General features: G+C 57.0%; 2 protein-coding genes across 3 annotated transcripts in view; both read right to left on the bottom strand.

Annotated features, from left to right (window-relative positions):
* EHMT1 (euchromatic histone-lysine N-methyltransferase 1) overlaps positions 1-423 on the bottom strand; it is a 151133-nt gene extending 150710 nt beyond the window's left edge. The window contains exon 1 of the mRNA XM_014952373.1: positions 357-423. Coding sequence (XP_014807859.1) covers positions 357-377 — 21 coding nt within the window. The 5' untranslated portion in view covers positions 378-423. The remainder of the gene's footprint in view (positions 1-356) is intronic.
* Positions 424-8419: 7996 nt separating this feature from the next.
* The window catches only part of ARRDC1 (arrestin domain containing 1), a 38941-nt gene continuing 20825 nt past the window's right edge, over positions 8420-26535 (bottom strand). Inside the window, exons 3-8 of one of the 2 annotated variants that reach the window (XM_014952407.1) lie at positions 13725-13775; positions 13027-13181; positions 12362-12544; positions 11605-11781; positions 11006-11417; positions 8420-9203 (exon numbers count right to left, since the gene is read on the bottom strand). In XM_014952407.1, the coding sequence (XP_014807893.1) occupies positions 9139-9203; positions 11006-11417; positions 11605-11781; positions 12362-12544; positions 13027-13181; positions 13725-13775 (1043 nt within the window). In that variant the 3' untranslated portion in view covers positions 8420-9138. Of the gene's footprint in view, positions 9204-10960; positions 11418-11604; positions 11782-12361; positions 12545-13026; positions 13182-13724; positions 13776-26535 lie in introns of both variants that reach the window. The other variant, XM_014952406.1, reaches the window with a different exon arrangement.

Genomic DNA, 26535 nt, shown 5'->3' with positions numbered 1-26535 from the left:
GCGCCGCCCGCCGCCCGGCCGCATGGGGGGCCCCGGAACATGGATGGGTCCCCCCCGCCTCCGCCACACGCACTGGCTCCCATTGGGGGCAACCCCGGAACCTGTATGGCCCATACCACTGACTCACCGGGGAGGGGTGTTACTTATACAGAGTCCCGGGCCCCCCCCCTACACACAATGGCAGCGGCTCCCACATTCTTCCCCTCAGAGGAGTTGGACTGAACCATGGGGCGGCGGGGGCACGGCCCCCCTCCCGGCCTCCGACAGAACCCGCCTGGCCCTGGGCGATACCACTCCGCGCTCCCCCATCTTCCTTCCCCCCGCCCGGGTAGATGGACGCCGCCGCTCTCACTCACCTCGGCATCCACTGTGGCCATGGCCGGAGCCCCGGAGCGTAGCCCCGCCCCCTCGGCGGCTCCTCACGCCTTGGCTCCGCCCCTTTCCCCTCATTCTTCTCAATGGAGACGCTCCGCCGCTCAGTGCGCATGCGCGCGGCAACATGGCGGCCCCCTAGAGGAGGGGGCTCCCTCGGCCGTACGGCATCATGGCGGCGCCCGTCGGGAGGCTGCCGTACAGCCGGAGCCGGGCTGGGGGTGGGATGGGGACGGGGTGAGGCGGGGACAGGGGTGGGATGGGGACGGGGACGGGGACAGGGGTGGGGATGGGGCCCCTCGGCCCCACCGACACCCCCCGGCTCGTTCCCGTTCGCATCGAGACGGCGGCTCCGGCCCCCCCGCACCCCGGGCTCTGTCCCACCGCCCACGGGAGGGGGGAGCACCAGCCGTTCCTAATTGAGCAGATAATGAGTTTCCCAAATTCTCGGGAGTGCCCTGCCATGGCCAAGTGGCCAGCGCTGGCCCAAAAAACCTAAACCAAATCCACGCAAGATCCCCCAGGAAGAGTCACAAAATCCCTCCATCCTCCTGCCAAAAATAGAAAAAAAAGTCTCTTTGAAAACCATCTTCTTTTGTAGCTGAAAAACATCTTCTTTTGCGTTATTGTCCTTATTTTCAGCCCCGTGTGTGCAAGGTGGGGGGCACCCGGGATGGAAGGGGGGGGAAGAGGGAGCAGCTCGCCCCGCTCCGGCCCCATGGCACCCCCGGGATGGGTCCCCTCCACCCCACACACACCCCCAGCACCCCCAGCAGACCCGTCCACCCTCCCCAGTCCTGCTGGGCCCCTCCGAATGCCCAGGCCCGCAGTAAATCCATGATTGCAAAACAATTAGCTCTTTTATAGCTCTTGAAGTAAAGCCGGAGATAAACACCTCCCCAGGCTCCCTCGGCTGCTCCCGGTGTCACCGGGGGGTGACACTGGCACCAGGGGGGATGCAGGGACAGGGAGTCCCCAATGGGGAACACTTGTTTCTTGGAGGGAAGTGGGAACCTTCGAGCGCCCTGACATCATGGAACCAGGGAATTGTCAGAGTTGGAAGGGACCTCTAGAGCCCATCCAGTCCAACTCCCCTGCCAAAGCAGGGCTGCCCAGAGCACAGCACTCAGGAGCATCCAGGTGGACTCTGAAGATCTCCAGAGAAGGGGACTCCACACCCTCCCTGGGCAGCCTCTGCCAGGGCTCTGCCACCCTCACCCCAAACAAGTTCTTCCTCACATTGCAGTGGAACTTCCCATGGTCCAGCTGGTGCCCGTTGCCCCTTGTCCTGTCCCTGGGAACCACTGGAAAGAGTCCGGCTCCATCCTCCTTCAACCCACCCTTTAGACACTTGGAAGCATGAAGAAGGTCTCCCCTCAGCCTTCTCTTCTCCAGGCTCAAGAGCCCCAGCTCTCTCAGCCTTTCCTCAGCAGGGAGATGCTCCAATCCCTCCAGCATCTCTGGTGCCCTACGCTGGACTCTCTCCAGCAGTTCCCTGTCTCTCTGGAACTGGGGAGCCCAGCACTGGAGGCGGGATTCCAGTTGTGGCCTCCCCAGTGCAGAGCAGAGTATCAATTCATACATTTATTATGAGCTCTCTGGAAGAACAACATCCCCTCCCTCGGCCCACAGGCTGAGCCCCCACAGCCCCACGCCAACTGGTGGTGGGCAGGTGGCCCATGGGGGTTGGGGTCACTTTGAGCAAGACCCTCATCCTCCAGGTGGCATGGGCCAGGGTGGCGAAGGGCCGTGGCCACCATCTGCTTCTGGAGACCTTCTCCAGGTGCCCTGGCCCAGTGCTGGGGTGACATCTGGGGCATCCCCGGACGCCGCCATGGCGTGGGTGCTGCCCCTCACCCAGCCCCACTTCCTTAGCGCCCGTGGGCGGCCCTCGCTGTGTCAGGAGATGCTTTTTGTGGAACGGGGAGGATTTGGGAACCGGGGGAGCAGCCAAGCCCCGCCACAGAGCCGGGGAACTCGGGATTTGGCCCAACAAAGCCCCCCCGGGTGCCACCAGGCCGCGGCGGTGCCTCCTCCCCCCAGCCCGGCCCTCGCCCACCCCCGGCCTGGGCCCGATCCCCGCGGGGACCCCCCGGGCGCAGCCTCAGACACGGAGGATTTGGAGGGGAAGGGGGGGGACGGACACCCCTGAGGGCCTGAGGCCCCGCCGCCCCGCGGGGCCCGGGGAAGGGAGGCCCCGCCGAGGCCCCGCCCGGCCTCAGAGCCCGGTGGCGGCGGCTGCCCCCGTCCGCCCGCGCCGCGGTCAAAATAAGAGTCCCCCGGCCTGAGGCGGGGCCCGGCACAGCGGCCCTCACGCCAATTTAGCAGCAGCTTATTAATTAATTAACCTCCCCCCACAACAAGAATACCCCACGCTCTGGCAGGGCCAAGGAAACACCCCCTCACACATCCCCCGCAGTGCCTCCCGCTTTTTGGGGAGCCGTATGGGTTGTGGGGGTCCCATGGCACCCTGAGCCGGCCCAGGAGGGTGGTGGTGGGGATGGGTGTCCTTCCTTCCCCCCCAGGATGGAGGGAGTGCTCCCCACAGAAAGAAGAACCACTGGAAATGGGGCATCAGGGAAGCTCCAGCGTCACCCTGGAAGGTCACTGCCATCGGCACGGGGGGATGCTCAGCTTGGCACGGGAGGTGGCCATGGAGGGACCACCAAGAATCCCCCACGTTCTGGCAGGGCCAAGGAAACAGCCCCCTCCCAAGACCACCCCCCCCCCAGTGCCTCCTGCTTTTTGGGGAGCCATAGGGGCTGTGGGGGTCCCATGGCCCCCTGAGGCAGCCCAGGAGGGTGGTGGTGGGGATGGGTGTCCTTCCTCCCCCTCAGGATGGAGCGAGGGCTCCCTGCACAAAGAACCACCAGCAGCTCGAACTGGGGTGTCGAGGAAGCTCCAACGTCACCCTGGAAGGTCACCACCATCTGCACAGGGGATGCTTGGCTTGGCATGGGAGGTGGTCATGGAGGGGTCACCAACAAGAATCCCCCACGCTCTGGCAGGGCCAAGGAAACACCCCCTCACACATCCCCCCCAGTGCCTCCCGCTTTTTGGGGACCCAGAGGGGCTGTGGGGTCCCATGGCCCCCTGAGCTGGCCCAGGAGGGTGGTGGGGGGGATGGGTGTCCTTCCTTCCTTCCCACCCAGGATGGAGCGAGAGCTCCCTGCACAAAGAACCACCAGCAGCTGGAAATGGGGTATCGGCTTGGCACGGGAGGTGGCCATGGAGGGAGGCAGGGAATCACCTGCTCCTAGGAACCACCTCGCACCCAGGTCCCAGCACCCAGAGGGACCCTCCTGCCAGTCTGGGGGACAGGGGTGAGGGACGTTGGTGGGGCAGGACGGGCTGTCAGGGTCTGGTGGCACCTCTCCCCCTGCCTCTGCTGGGGCTCCATCATTCTCAGCTGGGGACCCCGCGGCCGCTGGGACAAGCCTCCCTGGGCCATGGGGAAGGGAAGAGGCTCCTGCAAGAAGGAGAAATAACCTGGAACGACACAGAGGGCACACAGCGTGCCCTCATCCCACTTCAAACCCTGCAGCTCCGCCGCTTTAACCTCATCTGCTAATTAATGCGAGCGGGGTGAAGATGGGTTGACAACCAACTCCTCATTTTCCTGGCGCGGCGGCTGCCAGCCCTGGCCAGGCTGGAGGCAGCGAAGGGCTGGGGGCCATGGCGGCTCCATGGCGGCTCCATGGCCGTCCGTCCGTCCCTGCAGCCGGGAGGACATCGCCCTCTCCCGCACCGAGCGGGGCGAGCAGGGACCCGCCGCCACATCCTGGGATTCCTGCCCGCAGGAAGGGAACCACCCAACCGCCCCGCTGCTTCCTCCAGTCTGGGAGAGAGCATCCTTCCAGCCGGACCTTCCTCCATCGCTGGGATGCTTTAGATCAGCCCACCCCCGTCTGCCCACCCCAATAAATTGGAGGAGAGGGGGCTTTGCTTCAGCATCAGCCATAAATCATCTCCAGAGCTTCAGCTGCAGACACGGTTCCGCCGTTTCTCGCCCTCCCAGAGTGTACGGATGGTGCTCGTCACACATTCACCCCCAGCAAAAGCACCCATGGTCTTAAAAAAAACGGAGAGCTTTATTGACTTTTTTTTTTTTTTTCCAGTTCTTTACATTTGGTGGTTTAAAACCCAGGACAAAAAAAGTACTCCCCCAGAAGTAGCCACGGGAAACATGTAAAACTGCTTTTTAGTTGGCGTTTGAAAACCCAGTAATAAATTGCGCAGAAGTCTTAGGTTGCACAGAGCCATCACAAATAGTGTTGTATAAAACCCCAAAATCCATAAAGAGAACCACAGGAATAAAGAATTACAGCCACGAGTATTGGTACAAGGAAGGGCACAAGTCTGGAGGGTTTTGCCCCACCAGCCTCTCCTGGGGAGGAGGGATGGGACATTCCTGTTGCAGACAGTTGGAAATATTTAAAAATACAGAACATAAACCAAACAGACCCCAGAAGACCCTTTATCTCCTCTTTTGTGCGGCTCAATAGGAAAACTTCCAAGTTCTATAAAATTACTGAAAGTTTAGTGGAAAGCTAAAAAAGAATCACTGTCTTGTAAAAAGAGGAGCCTTCGCGTCCCCCCTCTCCCCTTTCCCCATCTCCTGCAGGCAGTGGGACGGCAGGTGCCAAAGCAGGGGTGTGACAGGACACAAACAACACCAAAAAAAAGCCAAAAATATGGAGGTGACACATGTGGAGAGCGGGACAAGAACAAAGCCATGAAGGACAAAAAAGCAGCAGCAAAAAAAAACAAAAAAAGAAAAGAAATAAAACAAGGACAAATGATATTTTTGGTATTTTCCATTGAACGTTGAGTTTGGAAACAATTAGCTCAGAAGCCTCACTCGTGCCCCACCGCTTCCCCTCCCCATTTCAAACACAACCGAAAAACAATTGCTTACAAATTTGAGCCAGGAATTGGGATGAATTCCTGCGAGCTGAAGTTTTTTTTTACCCAGAGCTGGGTTTGGGAAAAAAAAAAAAAAAAAGGGCTTTTTTTCCTCTTTATTCCAGAGCTCTGAAAAGAGGAGAAAGGGATGAGATGAGCTGGAGCTTACAGGAGCTCCCCAGGACTTCAAGAGGTTGAAGCCAGAGAGGCTGGAGAGGAGAGAGACAGCAGGGAGGCAGAGGAGATGGGGACTGTCCACACACCCTCTCCAGAGGGGAACATATTCACACCAAAACATGGGGTTTTAGTCCCATTTCCAAACCACTCATCTACCCTGAGGACCTCGCTGTCACTGCCCTGAGGCCACAACCTGGTAGGTTTAAGAAGAGCTGGACTAACTCCTCCATCCTGTGGTCCTGGACCGTCTCAAAGGGGTCCATGAAACATGACCAAGGCTCTTTGTGTCAGGCTTTGGGTCCCGGCCGCAGCGCCGGGGGACGTTGAAAACCACAGCCCTTTGCCAGTTGCTCCTGTCCCCTTGCACAACAGCGAGGTCACCCAGAGACCAACGGAGGGTGAGAACCTGCTGAACCCTGGCCAGAGCCACCTCGACAGTCTCCAAGAGGCCTCTCCCTGCAGAAACTGTGCATGCCCAGCCCTAACGTCCACAAGAACAAGGACCACCATGAGGTCCAGCTCCAACTCCTTCCTGCTCCCTCCACAGCAGCCAGCAGAGATGGATGTCCCTTGCTGGTGGAGCATGGCCCACTTGCTCCTTGCTTTGCAAAGGAGGCTCCATGTAGAGCAAGAGGTGCTGAAGAACCAGTTTGTAGCAAATATAATTTAGGTGAGGAAGCTCGGGTGCACGGTAACACTGCAGAGACACAGGGCACAGCACAGGAACTGTGGGAGATACAGCTGGACTCTCCTCTCCATGGTCCCCACCATGAACATCCTCAACTGTAAAGGTTAAACAAGGAGGACAGACACTGGCTGGGGGTCTAGAAGGGCATCCTGGTGGCTCTGGCCACAGTAACCAAAGAAGGGCTGGATGCATCAGCAGCAGCTCAGCTCCAGGGATGGAGAACAAGGACCTGGCAACCCAGTCCAGGCCCAGGCTGCCTCTCCCAGAGCTCTGGGTCAGGAGCCTGTAGCCCAACCCAGCACGTCCAGAAGCACTGACAGCTCAGAGGAATTTTTCCAGAGGCGTGGAAGGGATTTGGGTTGAGGCTGTAAGAAGGGATACATTCTGCCCAAAGCAGGGAAGGCCACAGGAGCTACAGGCTGAGCCAGGCCAAACGGGTTCACTAACTGGGAGGAAGAGGAAGAGCCCTGGGGAAAAGACAGACCTTTAAGAGTGAACAAGCACCTGCCTTTGACCCTTGACGTATCAAGAACGCTTCCCATGGCAGGCACAGCCCACCAGGCAAAGGGGAGAATCCTAAATAATAAAAGCTGGGCAGAAGCGTAAGTTGAGCAGAGGGTGAAGAAGGATCCTTGTGTCCGAGACACACCTCGGGCTACTTGCAGTGACAACATCTGGGCAACACCTACAGGCTTCAGCCACGGTATCACCAAACGGTGGGTGGGGAGAGGAGCCCTCTTGCCTTTTCAGTAAGTTCATTCCAAAACTTACTGAAATGGTGGTCTCCAGCCCTTCCAACAGACCGCGGCTGTTCCATCTCCATCCTCCTGAAGGGAGAGTCCATTCTCCCCTTTCTCCCCAGCCAGACCCGTGGGCCACCAACACAAACCACAGCTTGGGGACACGGGGCTTGGGGACACAGCGGTGCGGTGGCTGCTCTCTCCAGAGCTGAGCCCACGTGGTACCAAACTTCCTCTGGAACCACGTGGTCAGGCTGCACCACGCTTGTCCCCGAGCTGCCCCCGAGGTCCCCATCCTTCCTGGTGGGAGCAAAGAACTTGCTTCATTTGGCAAAAACATCAGCAAGGTGCATTCCTGGATTTGGCATGAACAGGCACATGGATAAGCGTCAGAAATGGATGAAAAAGCACAGCATTTCTCTTAGAATAATTTATTAAATACAGCATTAAAATTTGTATTTATGAATTCAATCATTAAAAACAAAACTTCATCTCATATATATATATATATATATATATATTCAGGGACAATGACAATCATTCTATCAACATCGGTGCATGTTGTGCCAGCACTGCTCGGAACGGCACCTTCCCTATGCTATCTTTAAAGCAGTTCAACACTTAAAAAAAAATAATAATTAAAAAAAAACAAATAAAAAGCATTTGCAAAGAAAGAGTGCAAAGCAGGGCTTGTCCCCAGCTGCCCGCCAGGGGTGTCGGAGGCGGGGAGGCAGGGGCTGTCGTGCTCCTAAAAGGTTGCTTAGATATTGCCCACCCAGCAGAAGGGAGCGTGGAGACCAACTCTCCGAGGTGCCAAAGGTCTCCCGAGTCCACAATTTCAGCCGTGGCTGGACGCCCGCGGCTCTTAAGCATCTGGTTTGTGGTTTTCTCAGTTTGGGCAGGCAACACTAAAAAAAACTAAACGAGGGGAGGTCGGGGGGGAGGGAGAAAAAAGCAGCGCAAAAGAAAAATGTTGTTTTACATCGACCAGCTTCTTCCCCCGATCCGCCAGGTCCAGCGGAGGCTGCAAAGGAGGAGGAGGAGGAGCAGTTTGTGTCCCCGCTCACTCGCTTTCGCATCCTGCTGTGGCTCAAGGGGTAAACCAGTACCAGCTGGTGGAGAGAGCGGTCCCCAGGCCAAGCACCTCGCACCCCCCCGGGGCAGCGCGGGGACCCCCGGCTGAGCCTCCAGGGAGGGTCACCCCACGGGGAAGGGCTTCCAGGGACCAGGCTCCTTGGGCAGACTCAGAGGTAGCATCGGACAGACTTTTTGTAACTTGATTGTCGGGTAGTTCTGGCCTGCCAAAGGCAGCTGGGGTGGAGGGGGCACCCTGCAGGCGGGGGGACATGGGGGATGCTGTGTGTCCCCCCTGCTCCGCCTGCAGACTGGCTAGTGCTGTTCACCCTGGGCGCTGGGGTCCAGCAGGGATGGACTGACTGTTTCCTGAAAAAGGCCAGAAGCTGGGTGCTGGGCACCCCACGGGGACAGTGGGCTCTCCCTCCACAGCTCAGCAGGGCCTCTTGGGTTACAAGCAAGAGCTCCCTGCTGCCAGAGCCCGCTCTCCTCTCCCCACCAGCAGCGGTGCAGCCTCTGCCAGGGGACCAAAGGCTGCCAGTCACTCACCCCACAGCACGGGTACAGCGAGGGCTTGTGCTTTTGGCTTTTTTAAGAGTCCCTGACCTTCCCGAACCTGCTTAACTCCAAGAAACCTCCTGTTTCAGCTACCCTTAGGACCTACGAGGACAAGGAGGAAGGGCTGCCAAAACCATTTCTGGAGAGCACGCGGCCCCTAAAAGAGAAGAGAAAGTCCAACACAGCCCAGCCTTCACCTACAGCGGAGAACATGCCAAGTCAGGAGCGCTTCAGATAAGGCATCGCAGGTGCTTTGATAGTAAAGCAGTTAGTGTTGACTACAGTACTTTAAACACAGGCTGCTGCAGAGGGCATCCCTGGGGCAAAACCACTTCCCCAGCACTTGGTGGAGCAGGAGGAGACGGTTCTGTTTCCCAGACCCCTCCTACGCACACGCAGAGGCTGCTCTGGCTGCCTGCTTTGTTTTGTTTTGATATTTTTTTCCCCCCCCCCCCAACCTTCCCTAGAAAGAGACTTAAAAAGCCCAGGCTGGGATGTGTGGTTTACCCCCCCAAGCAGCAGGAGAGATAAAGAGACGCCTTGTGCTGTACCAGACTCTGCAGTAGGCGGGCGAGCCGTGGCGCCGGGGGCGAGCAGCGCCAGCGGGGCTCCGAGCCGGGGGGGCTAGTTGCCATTGCTGATGCTGGAGTTGGCACTGCTGCAGCTCTGCTCGTAGGATGGAGGCGCCTCTGCGGGGCAAAACAAGAATAAGGGTGGTTACGGTGGGTGTTTGGGAGGTTCCTTCAAGCCCAGGAATAAAGCAAACTGCTGGCACGTCCACGTGTCACGCACACACTCTCTCCATGGGACCCCACAACCTGCCCCGCTGAAATAGATGGGGTTTGCGTGGGCACACGCAGAATTTGAGCCAGCCAGTCCCATCCCTGTCCCGACGGGGTTAAAATCAGCACCTCAAAGTGCTGTTCTGTTCCTCCCCTTCTTTCAAAAGCATCATTAGAAATAGTGTGACCAGCAGAAGTAGGGAGGTGATTGTGCCCCTGTACTCGGCACTGGTGAGGCCACACCTCGAGTGTTGTGTCCAGTTTTGGGCACCTCAATCCAAGAGAGATCTGGAGGTGCTGGAGCGGGTGCAGAGGAGGGCAACGAAACTAGTGAAGGGCCTAGAAGACAAATCATATGAAGAGCGGCTGAAGGAGCTGGGGCTGTTTAGTGTGAGGAAGAGGAGGCTGAGGGGAGACCTCATCACTCTCTACAACTACTTGAAAGGACACTCTAGAGAGGTTGGTGCTGGTCTCTTCTCACAGGTAATTAGTGACAGAACGAGAGGGAACGGCTTCAAGCTCCAACAGGGTGGGTTTAGATTGAACATTAGGAAGGAATTTTTCACCCAAAGAGTGGTCGGGCATTGGAACAGGCTGCCCAGGGAGGGGGTGGAGTCCCCATCCCTGGCTGTGTTTAAGGGCCGTTTAGATGCAGTGCTGAGGGACATGGTGTAGGGGAGGACTTTGTAGAGTAGGGGAGATGGTTGGACTCGATGATCCCAAGGGTCTCTTCCAACCTCAATGATTCTATGATTCTATGATTCTATGATCACCTACTCCAACACCTCCAGATCACAGATGACCCGTGCTCCGTGTGCCCCAAGCCGGGGCTGAGGTGACACACGGAGTGTCTGGTTACCCCAGTGCTAACAGACAGGTTTATGGGGTAGGGCTGTGCTGACAGACACCACCAGTCCCCACATCCCCGCCGCCCGGGACACGCACAGCTCCAGGAATCCAACGTGCTGGGATTCCCCCAAGCTTTTCCACTCTGGACAGTCTCTCAGCTCCCGCCCCCACAGCCCGTGTGTCTTCAGCCCAGCTGCAGCCCCGCTTCCAAGGCAGACAGAAGATTTCAGTGACATCATTTTCCTGGCTCCGCTCCCACCAGCCTCACCACAAGCCAAGATGTTTTTCTAGCAGTGGGAGGCTGGAAGCTCATTTAAGAACAGGGAGATCCCTCTCACGACAAGCCCAGGGCAGAGGGGACTCCTCCGGTGGGTAAAGCAGGTGGAGAGATCTCATGATCCCCTCTGACACCAACCCCTGACAGGATGACATCCCTGTACTGCCACCCAGTTCATCGAGTCATAGAATGGGTTGGGTTGGAAGGGACCTTAAAGATCATGGAGTTCCCACCCCCTGCCCTGGGCAGGGACACCTCCCACCAGACCAGGTTGCTCCAAGCCCCCTCCAACCTGGCCTTGAACCCCTCCAGGGATGGGGCAGCCACAGCTTCTCTGGGCAACCTGGGCCAGGCTCTCACCACCCTCAGAGCAAATAATTCCTTCCTGAGATCTCATCTCAATCTCCCCTCTTCCAGTTTAAAATGATTACCCCTTGTCCTCTTGCTCTACTCCCTGATAAAAAGTCCCTCCCCATCTCTCCTGGAGGCCCCCAGTTCGTGGCTAGCAAAGAAGACTCTTGTTGTAGGAGACATTTACCCCCGTGCTGCCAGCCCGTTGGGATCTCCGGGGCGGGCTGCTCACCGTATGGGTAGCCCCACGTGCTGTACTCCGGGGGCAGAATGAGCGAGCTGGCCGTGGGGACGGGCACCACGTTCCCCTCAGCGTAGTAAGGGACGGTGGCTCCCGTCGACAGGCAGAGCGTGGGGTGGTTGGGGGAGCCCGTCGGCTCCGAGTCCACCCTTATCTCCTGGAAGCTCAGTCCTGGGGCGTAGCTGAAGGGCTGCTGCTGGGAATGGCTTTTGGTGGGGAGCAAAATATTGTCCATGGGGTGATAACCGCTGGCAGCCTCCTCTTCCTCCGGGGGGGCACTGGGCACCACAGCAGATGGGATGTGCTGGATGGAGCGGGAGGGGCTCAGAGGCACCCTGTTCACAGCGATGTTACCGATGTAAATGGGGAGAGTGACCGAAACCTCCGGAGACTTGAGGGAAACCTGGAAGAGAAGAACGAAAAAAAACAAACAGTGGCACCCTCTTCGTTACACATCACACTGGGAAGGTTCACCTGAGACAAGGGCCACCACACGGCTACGGAGCTCAGCGGTCAAGCTCAACCCAGAAAGGAGCACAGAAGTTGCAGCACAGCCCACTGGAGCTCCCCAGGAGATTCAAGGTACTCACTTGGATGTAGTAGTCAATATGTATGAGGCTACAGCCCTGCAGAATGGACTGGGGCAGTGCTGGAACCAGGATCTGCTCCTTCCATTCGGCATGTTTCCAGGCTTTCACCCCTGAGCCTTCCACCTCCGCGATGGTCCTCAGGTCGTAAATCCAGCGCTTGGATTTATAAGCCACTTTCTGCACAGAGAGGAGAACACACAGCTAGCAGAAACACTGCCAATGGTCCTCTGTCTCCCACAAACATAAGTCAGGACACAAAACCACAAGCAAAAAACTAACGTGCATACTGCAGAGCAGAAATACCCATCATTATATGACAGACTGAGTTGACAAGACAAGTTCTACCACCTCTTTCCCAAGGAAAGTAGAGAGAAACAGAGTTAGCCAGAGGTCTGGACTCCTCGCTGCCACCTCTGTCACACCCAGCTGAGATGCACGCTGGTGAGAACTGCCCCAGTTTCACAGAGGTCTCAGGGGGGTAATCACAGAATCATAAAACGATATGGGGTTGGAAAGAACTTCTGGAGATCATCCAGTCCAACCCCCTGCCAGAGCAGGGCCACCCAGAGCAGGTCCCACAGGAACGTCTCCAGGTGGGTTTGAATGTCTCCAGAGAAGGAGACTCCACCACCTCTCTGGGCAGCCTCTGCCAGGGCTCTGCCACCCTCACAGGAAAGAAGTTCCTCCTCATGTTTAGATGGAATCTAATCTGTGATCTACCAGCACAAGCCAAAGAATCTCCCTTTTGGCTGCTTACCTGGAGCAGACTGGCTACCACCGCCCCGGTGTCCCGGCCCGACTTGTTCTCTATGTCCGTGCGGAGCTGGATTGCTTGCCCCACGATGTACCCTTTCAGATCTGAGGTGGCCGTCAAGATGATGTTGCCACTTTTCACAAGCTTGTAGTTGAACTTCTTGGTGACTGACATAGTGTTGGGCTGCTGCAGGACAGCAGAGAGACACAGATGTTGGCTCAAGAGAGTCAGAGAGCCTCCAGGAAAATATTCAGAGATTCAAAACAAGCAAGCAGAAATCTCTGGTCTAAAGCAGACGCGATGAACCAGCACCACAGCACTGCCAGAGACAACAGGTCTCTTCTCCACCCCTCCACTTGTGCTGTCCTATGAGTTGCTCTTCCCTCCAAAGCAAGTTCCCCAAACCCAGGTCTCTATCTGGTGCTACTGGCGAACAACCTCTCTGCGTGCTGAAAATTCATCTAACTCTTCCAAAGCAACACATGAAAGCGTCAAAAATCACTGGGAGCAGGGACTGATGACAAGGCAGGAGAAATCAGGAGCCCTTGTCCTGCTCTTGCTCACTCAGAGAGTTGTCCAACCACCCAGCTATTCCCCACACAGCACCCATGACAAGGACAAGTGCTGAAGCCTCAGTACTTCCCAGCCATGATCCTCCTTGTTCTCACCTCAATGTCAGGGATGTCGTTCAAGTTGAGAGGGCAGAGAACATAGAAGATCTTGTTGCACTTGTAGTCCTTGGAGAAGCGAGGTGTGTCTATCACAGCTTTCACCTGATGGAGGACCTTGCCAAAAGGGCCTTCAAATGATGTAGGAGCAGAGGCTACAATCAAGAGAGAGTAAGAAAAAGATCATAGGGCTGCATCAGGCCAAGCATTCCTGAACTGGAAATAGTTACTATAAACATCTTCCCTCTTCACAGAGAGTAAGAAAAAGATCATAGGGCTGCATCAGGCCAAGAATTGAGGAATTCTGCAAGTACCTTAGAGACAGAGAACCCCAAAAAAAGACCTGGCGTTGAACTTAGGTCACTCAGAGACCTTGCTGCAACCTCGCTGTAGAAGGGAACCTCTATGGCCACGCGTTCAGGAGCAGAGATGCTCTTTGTGAGCACACTGACCAGCCACGGGCCAGGCCTCCTGCGCACACCCAGAGAGCTCGGGGAAGCAGCAACGACAGCTCAGACCTGGCTTTGCACCAAGGCAGAAGGTTCTTGTTTGTCTGAGCTCCTCTGCTGTCTGTGGCTGACCTTATGCTCCCTCTGGTGTCCCCGGGCCAAGCTGCCAACCTGTCACTGCCATCCCACCCGAGTCCTGCCCAGCACCGCTCGCTTGGAAGTGCCTTCAGCTGCTTATCCACATCATACCTGGCAGCAGGAACTGGAAGGGGAAGTTGTGCTCTCCAGCTGTCAGCACCCCTGTGGGAGACAAGAGTAAAAGGTGAGTGGGACAGGCCATCGCCTTGGAACAGGGGTTTTGGAGCATGGCCTTCTGGAGAGAGGCCACCACCTGAGGAACAACACACAACTTGTTCAGCTGCCTTCAGCCCACTGGACAACTCCACGCTCATCCTCCACATCCACCAAGCAGCGCTTGAGTCAACGTGAGCATCTGCTGCCACCCACCTCTCCCTGGGACAGGAGACACGTCCGTTCCCAGTGACTGGTTCTACATTAAGATACTCTAGAAATAAGGTGGTTCGGGGCAGGATTTAAGGGATCCCGGTGCCATAGCAGGTGGTTAGTCCCAGATCACAGACACGGGGTGTGGAGAAGGGATGCTGTGTGTTCATCTCTCCTCAAATAGGCTACAGCCTGTCAGGGGGAAGGTGAGAAAGAAGCAGCACTGTCTGAGGGTGGTAAGGAGGTCTGGTGGGCATCAAGCTGCTTGGCCACACACCAAGCCCCACACAGATTACACAGAGTTCAGGAGCTGGAACCAGAGGTCCATCTCCCAGGCCTAAACCCACCCACAGTCCCAAGAAGGGACCTGCAGTACCTCAGCCCGGCTGCTCAGACAACAGGAGCCAAGGAGAAGATTCCCACAACGCTAAAACCTCACCACTGGTTTCCTTCAGCTGTTTCCCCCTCTGCACTGACGGCCTCGAGGGCACAGATGGAGGCTGAGACTCAGCACAAAACTAAAACAGCTACAGACTCAGACGTCCCAACCCTGCCCACCCTCCAGCGCTCCCATCCATGCTCCCAGTTCCCTCCCAGGACAGCCACGGTGGCCGAACTGGACCTGCGGTAACATCAGGCAGCTCCTTCAGTAAGAAAAGCACTGTGGTTTATACAAATTTGTTAAATAGGTGTAAACATGAGAGGTTTTGCTTTTAAGGTGGCAGTGCCAAGAGGAGAGCTGGATAGCTGTTACATCAAGCCGTGTTCATGCTGCTTTGTAGGACCATTGCTGGGGGCACCAAGCCCCTGGATGTGGCCAGCTCTTCACTTGATACGAGACGGAGGAGGCAGCTTGCCCGTCAGCAATATTGGCTCCACAGAGCTGGCAGAGACAGAGTCCTGTCATCAGGAGATTAAGTGGATTCTGTGTCGGAGAGGTGGGGAAGAGAAATGGGTAAATCCCCCCCCTCACTGACACTGCAATCCAGGTAAGGAGGCGTTTTGACTCGGTGCCTCTTCATGTTCTGAAAAGCTGCCCCTCCGCTCGCTCAGCCACCCCCCGGGGGAGCTAAGGACACCCCGGTTGGCGTGTGTTCCTCCTGAGCACAAAGGCAGGCAGAATAAATCATATGCATGTTGTGATATGCATAAATAATAGCATCCCATGGCGTATCGCCACAAAGACAGGGCAGGAGGAACCCAAGAGATGTCTATTTACACCCTTTGTCCTTAGGGAGAGGAGCAAGCTGCCCCTCCGCTCGCTCAGCCACCCCCCGGGGGAGCTAAGGACACCCCGGTTGGCGTGTGTTCCTCCTGAGCACAAAGGCAGGCAGAATAAATAATATGCATGTTGTGATATGCATAAATAATAGCATCCCATGGCGTATCGCCACAAAGACAGGTCAGGAGGAACCCAAGAGATGTCTATTTACACTACACCCTTTGTCCTTAGGGAGAGGAGCAAGATTTGCTCATGCCCATCTCCCCACCCAGAACGCCTCCCCGGTGATCTCCCCCAACTAAAACTAAAATGTAGGCTAAAATGCAGCGCTGGGTTCTTGTCACCAGGTGGAGGCACAAAGCCAGGCACTGCCTTCACCGCCAGCCCTGATGCCTCGCAGAGCACCGAGGTGTGGGGCAGCTTCTTCAGGGTAGGTTCAGGCTGGATATTAGGAAAAATTTTTTCACTGAAAGGGTTCTCAGCCATTGGAATGGGCTGCCCAGGGAGGTGGTTGAGGCACCATCCCTGGAGGTGTTCAAAAGCCGGGTTGATGTAGTGCTGGGAGGTCTGGTTTAGTGATGATGCTCCTTGTTTGTTGTGTGGGGGTCTATTTTTGTCAGTGAGGTTGACGGTTGGACAAGATGATCTCTAAGGTCCCTTCCAACCTAGAAGATTCTGTGATTCTGTGATTCTCCTCTTCCCTTCTTGGGACGCCTGGGTCGCTTAAAAGCAGCAGTTTGAGATGTAGCAGGTGCCTTTGCTTGTTGGTTACGGGGTAAAGCCTGGCTGATCCCAATGACCCAACCAACCCAGAGCTTGTTTGCTGCTCCCAGGGTTTCTGCCTTTTATTGGGCACCATCCAACGTTGATCTTACACCTGTTTATCCTTACTTTTGGAAAACGAATCAATAAACTGGAATAGATCAACTTATAGGGCTTTGAGCAACCTGGTCTGGTGGGAGGTGTCCCTGTCCAGGGCAGGGGGGTTGGAACTGGATGATCTTTAAGGTCCGTTATAACCCAAACGATTCTATGATTGTATGAACTCTCCTGTGCAGCTTCTGCATCGCAGGAATGGGACTGGCTCCATCTGAAAGGGAGAGGGAGCAAGTCCTGTTACTGCAATGAAGAAGGAAGGGAAATGGGAGTCCCAGAGGGTGGTGGCCACTGAGTTTCCACCAAGATCTGGAGACTTTCCAGCTGTCTGACCCGCAGAGCCCCAGAAGAGCACACAGGCAGTGATTTCACATCTCCTGCTAGGAGTACCAAACTTCACAGCCTTTCCAGGACCTTTAGGAAGAGCTCACAGACTCCACAAAGTCAAAGTCCCTCTTCCACATTACAGGTGCTGTGATCCAACAAGTCATGTCGGTCAAGCCCCTGCCCCGCTCACGTGTGCCAACAGAAAGCCAGGCTGGAAGTGACCCTGCAAGCACTTCATGTCCACAGTCCCTAACCCCCTGCAGAAAACCAGGGTCCTGAAGGCTGCTCGAATGGCAGCACTGAGCAATGCAACACACTCTCCCACACGTGGCCAGCGTCACTCGCAGAGGATGCCACCCAGCTGGCGGAGCCACCATGTGACTTGGTGGCACTGCTCCAGGTTCCCCATGGGCAGCCCAGCCTCCGAGTAAAGTCACCAGGTGAGAACTGCCCACAGGTCAGGGTTGACCACCCCAAGAGCTCAGATGAATCCCGAGTGCCCAGAAACCTGTTGGCTCACCACATACTGGGACTGGTTGTCACCCCACCTGGGGCAGGGAGCAGCCTGCAGATCCCTCCTGCAGCTCCTGCCCGCAACAAGCAGTTCACGTGGGCTGGAAAAGGCCATTCCTGCTCTTCAGGGCTAGTGACAAGTTCCAAGACCAGCTACCCCAGACTGAAGTTGTGCCCCATCACAGCTCACACGGGCTGAGGGCATCACAGCAGTGCTTGGCTTGTGGCCACCAGAGCCCAGACCGAGCAGGGAGCCAGGGGAACGCAGCAAGCTCCGTTCTCCACTCCATTAAGCAGAGATGCTAGAGGCAATTAGCAATAATTCTTGTTTTCAGACCTGCTCCTTCCAGCCCACAGTCTCCTTTCCCCAAAGAGAAAAAAGCACCTTTATGCCAGCCCCGAGACCCTCCACGTGCAGGGATTCTCCAGCAGGCTGCACCAAGCACCCAGGTGCTACCCACAGGTGCAGATGCCACCACATGCAGCTTCATTTACCAGCACAACTAACGAACAGCCAGCTGCTCACAGAGCCCCAACGTCCAGCTCAACATCTGCATTTCTTGCCCTTATTGCAAGCGTGGAGGCTGTTTGAGCAGGTCACTGGTCCAGGGGCTACAAGGGGCAGCAGCACCTTCATCCCCACGTCCGGCTGGGGACCCCCAACCCCGGCTGTAGGCACCCTCGAGCTGGCACTTTGAGGATCCCACTGGCAGGGAAAGCAGAAGGGGTTTGGGAGTTCATTGCCAAGAGCTACTTCAGAGACAAGGGTGAATAAAAATAGATATGAAGAAATGCAGACGATCCTGACCGAGACAGGAGACTCCTGCGAAAGCACGAGCACGACCTAGAGAGTCTGGCGGAGTGACAAGGCGGCAGAGACCGCAGGCAAGGTCCTGCTGTGGGCAGAAGGGGAGGCAGATACTTAAATGCTTGCCCCTCCTGGCAGGAGCTCCCCCAGCAAGGACACTGAAGGCTCCATGTCCAACTTGCCCCAGATTACAAAGCCATTTTGGGCTTTTGTCACTGGTCTGATGCTTTTGGCAGGTGGAATGTTGGCGAGTCCCGAGCCAAGTCCCTCCCCCTTATTCTGGGGACATGGGTGGCAACTACTTTTAAATTCTCCAGACACCAATTCTGCTCTTAAAGGCTGAGCTTCCGTTTCCAAATGCTGACTAGTCCTGCTGCAATGGGGAAAACCTGCAATTTCCCTTGTCCCAGCTATTCCGTGAGCACGGGCAGGGCACAGGACAGCTGTGTCCCAACACCCAGGCACCTCCGCAGGGAAAATGCCAGCAAAAGCCACCTTGGCTCCCTGCGAGGGACACTCACAGCACTCTCCTGTCCCACACAGCCACCACGATGGCAGGACAGGGCAGAGAAGGCCTTGGGGAGAAACCCCAGATCACAACAGGGGAGACACAGCATCGTGCACTGCACCCAGAGCCGTTCTGCCCACCCAGCCACGGCTCCAGCTCCCAAGGGGCAAGGGGGACACGAAGCCCATGGGAAGCCACTCACTGTCCCCATCCCTCCAGCCCTGAGAGCTTCAAGAAAAGATCCAGGATGTTTTATGTGCTAATTCCACCTGCAAGTTGACTTCACAACCGAGACGGCTGCCAGCAGAGTGAGATGGTTTCCTCTGACACGCGGGTTCCCGGGAGGAGCAGCACTTCCTGAAAGCCCCTTTCTGAGCTGCTCCTGAACCAGGAGCTTTGCTAAATCAAGCTGCAGACCGTGCAGAACAGGTCAGGAGGAGTTCACCATCGCTGGAGGGGTCTATGCCAGCCCCACGCAGGAGGCTGGGATGCTCCTGAGCTCGCCAACGCGCTGCGAGGGGAAAGGGCTGAGCCATTACCTCCCCATTACCAGAAGCCCCAACAAAGGGCACAGTGTGCTCGGCCGCAGAAAGCTCTTCCTGAAGTTTACGTGCAGCTAAAAATACCTTGAGAAAGTCATTAGGCAGCAGCTGGATTAACAGGGTTCTGCTGCGGAGCCGTACCTGCAGCAGCCTCTCCTCCGACAGGAGCCGAGCCAGCAGAGAGCGGCCACCCCCGCACGGCCCTTTGGAAACATCCTCCCCGAAAATTCCTGGAGGGAAAGGAGCTGCTGCCCCAGACAGCCTGGAAAACAACAAACCAGGACAGCAGGAGTGGCAGCAAGATGCTAATGGCACGGAAGAGCAGTGCCAAGCAGAGAGCAACCTTGGAGATTTCCATGAATCCAGCAGAGATTTGCTCCCCTGCGCTCCATGCTGGGACAGGGGGGTGTCTGCTGGTACCAGTGGACATGGAGGAGGCCTGGGAGAACCCACCAAGGGCAGGAAGGAAATGCCTTAAAGCCAAGGGTTGAGGATGAGCCCTCTGCCAGGTCCCTGGGGGGTAACCTGGTGACATAGCCAGGCCCAGGTGGGGCTCCCCTGGAGGATCAGACCCCATAAATCATCACGGGTGACCCGAGCCCAGCCCTGCACGACACACCAGACCTCAGAGCTGCAGCACCGTCCCCCAGCACGGGGCCATCTGTGGTCACAGCCATGTGCAGTGCAGGGAGAGGAATTAGGGGGTTTCCCATGCAAAGCCCGAGCTGACCCTGTCCCTGAGCCCACCCCGCTGCTGGATATGCTGCTCTTTCTCCCCACAGATCTTTGATCCACGGAGGTTTCCCCACACCCACTGCAAACCAGCAACACCACAGCACGACCAACAGGAAACCATGACACTGGAGTGACCCTGTGGGGGTGAAGTGACCACACATCCGTATTTACACAGCGAAACGAGTGACCCAAGTTGAGATTACTCTGCCACAGCTCGGGTACTGAAAGGCTTTGGGCTCCCTTTGCAGTGAAGCTTCCCCAGCCAGCGCTGCCAGGTCCCTGCCCAGGGGACACCCTTCAAGGCTCCAAGAGCAAGGGGAAGCTGCTTGCCCACACCCTGAGTGGCCAGCACAGGCACAGGGTGACCCAGCAGCCAGCCCAGGGCTGAGAAAGGTCCCCTAGCAGCCTCTGCCCCAGCAGGAGAGCGGGACAGGGCTGGGTTCAGGAGGAGACAACCAGCCACACAGGGATAAGGTCCTACCTACTGCATCCTGCCTGGGCTTCCCAGGGCTGTTTTGCAGCTTCCTGGGCTAGTGGCCCATGCAAACAGGTTGGTCTTACAGTACTGGTGGGGCTGGACCTTCCTGGGCTGCACATTCAAAGCAGTGCCACCACAGGGACATCTGCCAAATGCCTCCTCCCAGCCTGGATCCCCCAGCCCCAGTGTCTCCATCCCTGGGGAGCTGGAAGCCACATGCAGTCATGGCTGTCTCTCCAGGAAGGCAAAGCCAGGACCCTCCAGGTTGGTGCCAGAGGAGGAGAAGCCAGAAGAGGGTCGGGAGATGCCTTGGTCCTGGATGCACAAACACATGGACATCTGCCAAATGCCTCCTCCCAGCCTGGATCCCCCAGCCCCAGTGTCTCCATCCCTGGGGAGCTGGAAGCCACATGCAGTCATGGCTGTCTCTCCAGGAAGGCAAAGCCAGGACCCTCCAGGTCGGTGCCAGAGGAGAAGCCAGAAGAGGGTTGGGAGACACCTTGGTCCTGGATGCATAAACACCACAGACTCGGCCAAGCTTTATTACTCACCCCTGTGAAATCTCACGCTCTGGTGCTCTGGGAGAAACAGCCCAGAGGGCTGAGCACACAGCTCAGGGCCAGGAAATGGCAGCGTGTGGTACAACACACACCTCTGCCTCCCCAGGCTTCGGCCATGGCTGGACTGGGGCAAAAAAGATGAATATTCTGTGTATCGCTCTCTCCATCCCCCAAAGAGGAAGGTGCTATTTGCTCTGTAGCCACAGCCACCAGGTCAAAGGAGGTCATCCTCCCCCCGGCAAAAAAGATGAATATTCTGTGTATCGCTGTCTCCGTCCCCCAAAGAGGAAGGTGCTATTTGCTCCATAGCCACAGCCACCAGGTCAAGGGAGGTCATCCTCCCCCCCTGGTGAGGCCACATCTGGAGACTGGGTCCAGTTCTGGGCTCCCCAGTTCCAGGAGGACAGGGAACTGCTGGCGAGGGGACAGCAGAGGCTACAAAGATGATAAGGGGCCTGGAGCATCTCTCTGATGAGGAGAGGCTGAGGGACTTGGGTCTTTTTAGTCTGGAGAAGAGAAGGCTGAGGGGGGATCTGATCAATGCTCATAAATGCTTAAAGGGAGGGTGTCAGGAGGATGGGGCCAGGCTTTTTCCAGTGGTGCCCAGGGACAGGACAAGAGGTAACAGACACAACCTTGACCACAGGAAGCGACATTCAAACCCCACCTGGACATGTTCCTGTGCAACCTGCTCTGGGTGACCCTTGCTCTGGCAGGGGGTTGGACTGGATGATCTCCAGAGGTCCCTTCCAACCCCTATCATTCTGTAGTTCTGTAGCTAGGGGCCTGGAAGGTGTCCCTGCATCCAAGAACAGGACCTGGGGAGCTCCTGCCCCGACCCCCAGCTCTCCTGGCCAGGACCCACCGAGCAGACGGCAGGGACTCTGCTCCCTCCCGCTGCATTTCCAGACGCTGCTGCTCTAGAGCAGAAACAAGCTGCGCCTTTGGAATACACATATTTTTTGGTTCTTCTAATAGAGGAACAGCAGGCTGGGCCATATGGCAATTTCTCTCTGGCTACTTAACGAGTGATGCATTAACCGTGCTGGCCAAATCATGTAGGACGGAACGGTACCTGGTGCCTGCTGGTCCCCCTGCCACAGCTTGTAGCAAAAGTCTTCCTGCTGCCTGAAATCAGCCCTCCCACTCCCCTGGGAATGGCAAGCTCCTCCAAAGGTGCTGAGTTAGGCTGATACCAGCGTTGCCAATGCACAGCCGGGGTACCCTTCTCTCGGGTGGCTCCAGGCAGAGAGCAGGAAAGCAGCAGGAATGTGTTTCATGCTTTTTGGGTGGAGAAACAGGCAGCCCTGCCTCTGCCCTGAGCTACAGGATCCCGATTCCCCAGCTACCAGAGCAATCGTCACCCTCACTGCCGTCCTGACAGCCTGCCCTCCTGTCCCTCCCTCCTCACCCACCTTTGCAGCCTGGAAAAATCAAATATTAGACATGAGGAAGGAGGTCAGAGCTCCTCCAGCTCGCAGGAGGCTGTATCAGAGCCATCAGAAGGGAAGCATTGATTTTGCCTGGGTCAGGACACTGCAGGCGGTGCCAAGGCCATCGCAGCTCTAGCACTGAGGGCTCCAGTTCAGTCTCTGGTGGATGAAGCTAATACACAGGATTACAAACTGCAACAAAATGAGGGGAAACAAACACATTTGCTCTTGCCATCCCTGCAGCACATACAGGTGCCTCAGTGGGAACAGCCAACAGGCCAATGAGCGACCTGCCAGCCAGACCTGCCAGGGAAAGATTGGGTGTTTAGGTTAATTTTGCTTGAACAGGAGCTTTTGGGCTACCAAGCATCACTTGAGCCGAGCAGAGCTGTCACAGGGCACCGAGGAGAACAGTCCCCAGCAGGCTCCAAGCCCCTGTTCAAAGCAGCAACTCCCTGAGGCCAGATTGGCACACACACAGAGACACAGCAGGAACAGCCTCCAGTGCTCTGACAGGGTTAATGCTGCTGGGATAAACCCTTCTGTAACACGGGAGGTACAAGGAGAGGGAGAAAACACACCAGAAAGCTCAGCACTGAGGCCAGGGTAAAGGCTCCGCTCCCTATAAATCTCCAAGTCAGCATTTTTCAGTGACACTTTCAATGAATTAGCAGGACCCGGCGGTATGGGTCCGAGGATTAACAGTGATCTATTGAGGCAAGAAACTGGGAAGTGCTGAGGAAGCTGCTGTGACCCGAGGCAACTGCAGCTCCTTCCACGCGGTTTTCCTGGGCTGAACCTGCAGTTACTGCTCCCGAATCCAGCAGCACAGCGTGGCCAGGAGCTGGCACCAGCACATCCTTAATGGCTCATCAGGGCCAAGGGGAACCTCCTGCTCTCACCTGGGATGGAGCCGGCCGGGAGCATCGCCTGCTGCTTCCACTACCTCCTGCTCCACAGCGAGCCCTGAGCACACAGCAAGACACCAAAGCCTCTCAACGCCTGCGTAGTCCCAGTCCCCAAGCTTTAAATTCAGCTGCGAGGCAGGATCGTCACCCCGTGCTGCCTGTTGGTCGTGGAGGTGTTGTGCCAGGCCAGCAGAGAGCCAACCCCAGGGGAGAGGGGATGCACAGCTGCCCCTTCTTAGCTCTTTGTACAAGAAATCTGCCAGCAAAGGAAGCACGTGGAGCGGCCAGGAATTCCCTGCAGCGCCTTCGAGCTTGCTAACAAGCTGCCAAAAGTAAGGTCAGCTGGAAATTGCAGCCAGCTCCCTGCACGGGTTCAACTCAGGTACAAGTAGGATTTTAAGAGGGGGCCTGAAAAAAAATAATCTCTCCCTGCATGCACAAGCACAAGCCATACAGGGTCTCCAAAGGAAACAGCCCTGTGTGGGTACAGACACAGGATGGACCTGCTCCTCTGCGGTCCAGGGCAGAGCAGGGGAGGGGGAGCAGCCCCCGCAGGGCTGAATTACTCCATTATATGGGAGCAAGAGAAGCCTCTCTCTGTGGGAGAGTGAGGGGTACACAGGGTGCTGCTTTGTGCCCGCTGCAAGTGGTGGTGGTCGATCCCCTGCACCGACAAGACACCTAGAGAAACCCAACGCGAGGTTCTTCTCACCCCTATTACGTTTCTTTGCAAAAAGAGGACCCAAGGAAAAAAAACAGCACCAGGGAGCAAACGTCCCAAGTCAAACCCAGGCCAAGTGGGAAAAGCAAATCCTGCCTCAGAAGGAAAAAACACACCTCCCCCCAGAGCCACTCGTGGGCTGAGGGACCTTCCCGGGGCCACGCTGGGTCCTCCAACGAACAGAGGGGCGAGGGGCTCTGGACCAGCTGGTACCCTCAGCACTTCCCAGCAGCTTTCATGGAAAGAGCTCGAGTTCATGAAGCCCCTGGTCTGTGTGTTACTGCCAGGGCTACAGCACAGACCCTGCTGATCCCCCCCAGCAGCTCATGGTGCCCGCTGCCCCCCTACCCATGCCCCCTCACCCCAGCTCAGCTCCACCGAGAGGCTTTCCCGGGGCACGGATGCTGCACAGCTCGAGCAGGGACAAATACCACACCAGGACAGCTCCCCCTCACCCCAGCTCAGCCCCACCGGGAGGCTTTCCCTGGGCACGGATGCTGCACTGCACGAGCAGGGACAAATAGCACACCAGGACAGGTGCCAGCAGGGTCCTCTGCAACAAAATCACCCGTCACCAACCCACAGATGCTCCAGCAGCACGGCTGAGCCCCCCTGACCCCCCCGTGCTGCTCCAAGGCAGGGCGAGAAGGGAAATTAAGGAGGAGGCCAGTGCCTTCAACATGTGCCTTACATTGCAGAGCGGGTCCCCAGGTTATTTGAGGACCTGATTCCTTTCTCACACATTGCACACCCTTAAAAAAAAAAATATGAAAATTAGTGTGTAATAGAAGCAACAGCTGATGCTACAGAGGACGAGGTGCCCCCACACTTATTTCAGTGCAAAGGTGTGTGGGTGGAGACGCGCGGAGTCGGAGTCATTTCAGTGCAAAGGTGTGTGGGTGGAGACGCATAGGAGTCAGAGTCGCTCTTAGATGCTTAAAGAGCAATCCGAACCGCGATGGTTTTGCAAACCTCCTCGCCCCTTCCCCCTGCGTGTCCTCAAAGAGCACGGCGGGTTGTTTGTTCAAGTCACTGCTCAGGATGTGGGAAGGGAGAGAGCGAGGCGGGTTGTTTTGCAGGCTGAGCCTGCCTCCCTGCGCCATCCCCCCAGGTGCCACCACCGCTGTGGCACTGCTGGAGCACCAGCTGTCACCAGGGACAGGTGAGATGACCTTGGAGACGTCTGGGGTCCTCTCTCAACCCTGGGTATGGGGCTGGATGAGCCCTTTGCAAGAAGGCTGGGGATGGTGCCCATGGGGAGTCTGGCATCACCCTCTGCTGCAGGGTCCAGCCAGGTCCCCCCCAGCAGGGACACCCCGCTCCCTCTTACTTTGATTTTCTTAATGCACAGGTTCAAAAAGGAGTGGTAACAGTTCTACTGTAGGGGTGGTGGTGGTGCAGGAACACAAGAGCCCTCTGAGGAAGAGCCAAATTCCTCCCCTTCCTCAATTAGTTTTCCATTTGTGCTGTCGGGAGGTAACATCCCCCTTCATGGGTAAGATGCTCTTGCAGCGCCACCCCAAAAAACCATGAGCCTCCCCGGCCCTGCCCTCTCTCCTCTTTGCTTCTCAGACTGTGAGAAGGAAGGCTGGGACAGCCAGCCCTCACCCGAGGGAACAAGCACCTATTCACCCCGGGAGGGGTGGGGGGAATTTTTATGGTTTTACACACATGGCAGGACTGTCCCATGCCCACCCCAGTATTTGTCCACAGCCACAGTAACTTCTGCTCGTGGTGCTCGCTGCCTTTCGCCTGTGGTTGCCCAGCGCTGGCCACGGAAGGAGTCACCAGCTGGTGGCCAGGCTGGCTCCACACTCCTTCGGGTGTCCTTGGCTTGGGAACGCTCCCAACTCCCTGAACTCACCCTCACCCTGGGCTCCTGTTGTCATCCATGGGAGAGCATGGCCCAGCTCAACACCCCGTGACCCAACAGCACAACCCTGCCTCAGTTTCCCCTGCCAGCCGGGTGTCAGACCTGCATGGAGACACCCCATGGAGCACCTATGAGTACCAGCTGTGCTTTCCCAGAGACAGCTGCCCCCCAAAACTGCTCTGCTGCTGGCCATCGGAGCAGCCTCTCCCTGCCCAACACTCTTGGCCAGAGTCATGGGGAAAGGGGACGTCTCTGCTTTGAGCAGAGCAGGCACCCAGGGACAGTTTGTCTGTCCGTCTGTCTGTCCGAAGCTCCTTCACACTCTGTTCAGGAAAGGTCGGAGCAGCTGAGAGCTATTCCTGGGGAACCTAAAAACGCCGTGGCTGAGTCAGCGCCGAGGCCCTGCCCTGTGCCCGTGTCCACAAGGCCACTGCAGGACTCCCCTGGCAAACCCCAGCCTCGCTGCTGGGCTGTGCTGTGCCAGGACGCCACGAGGCCGACAGACAGACAGACAGGCAGGGCCAGGCACGTGCGGAGGCAGAGTCATGGAGGAGCAGCCCGGCTTCCCCGCCGCTCCGCCGGCCAGGACATGCATCAATGTCAGGGCGAGGGCGGTTATCTCGCTTCCCCGCGCTGCAGGATGGAGCCCTGCCAGCACCCAGGGCTTTTGTTCCCGTATCCGCACAGCAACGGCCCTGCCAAAGGCATCTCTGGTGGGGGACTGGTCCCAAGGCAGCATCTCCCATTGCTCACTTCCCTGGGGCACGGGAAGAAGGGTACGGGACAGACAAAGGGAGGTCATTGTCCCCCTCTGCTCTGCACTGGGGAGGCCACCACTGGAATCCTGCCTCCAGTGCTGGGCTCCCCAGTTCCAGAGAGACAGGGAACTGCTGGAGAGAGTCCAGTGTAGGGCACCAGAGAGGATGGAGGGATTGGAGCATCTCCCTGCTGAGGAAAGGCTGAGAGAGCTGGGGCTCTTGAGCCTGGAGAAGAGAAGACTGAGGGGAGACCTTATCAATGCTTCCAAGTGTCTAAAGGGTGGGTTGAAGGAG

This window comes from Calidris pugnax, unplaced genomic scaffold (assembly GCF_001431845.1).
Source record: "Calidris pugnax isolate Ruff unplaced genomic scaffold, ASM143184v1 scaffold135, whole genome shotgun sequence".
Taxonomy (NCBI): Eukaryota; Metazoa; Chordata; class Aves; order Charadriiformes; family Scolopacidae; genus Calidris; species Calidris pugnax.
Note: the sequence above shows the minus strand (reverse complement) of the source record. Positions and strands in the feature narration are given on the sequence as shown.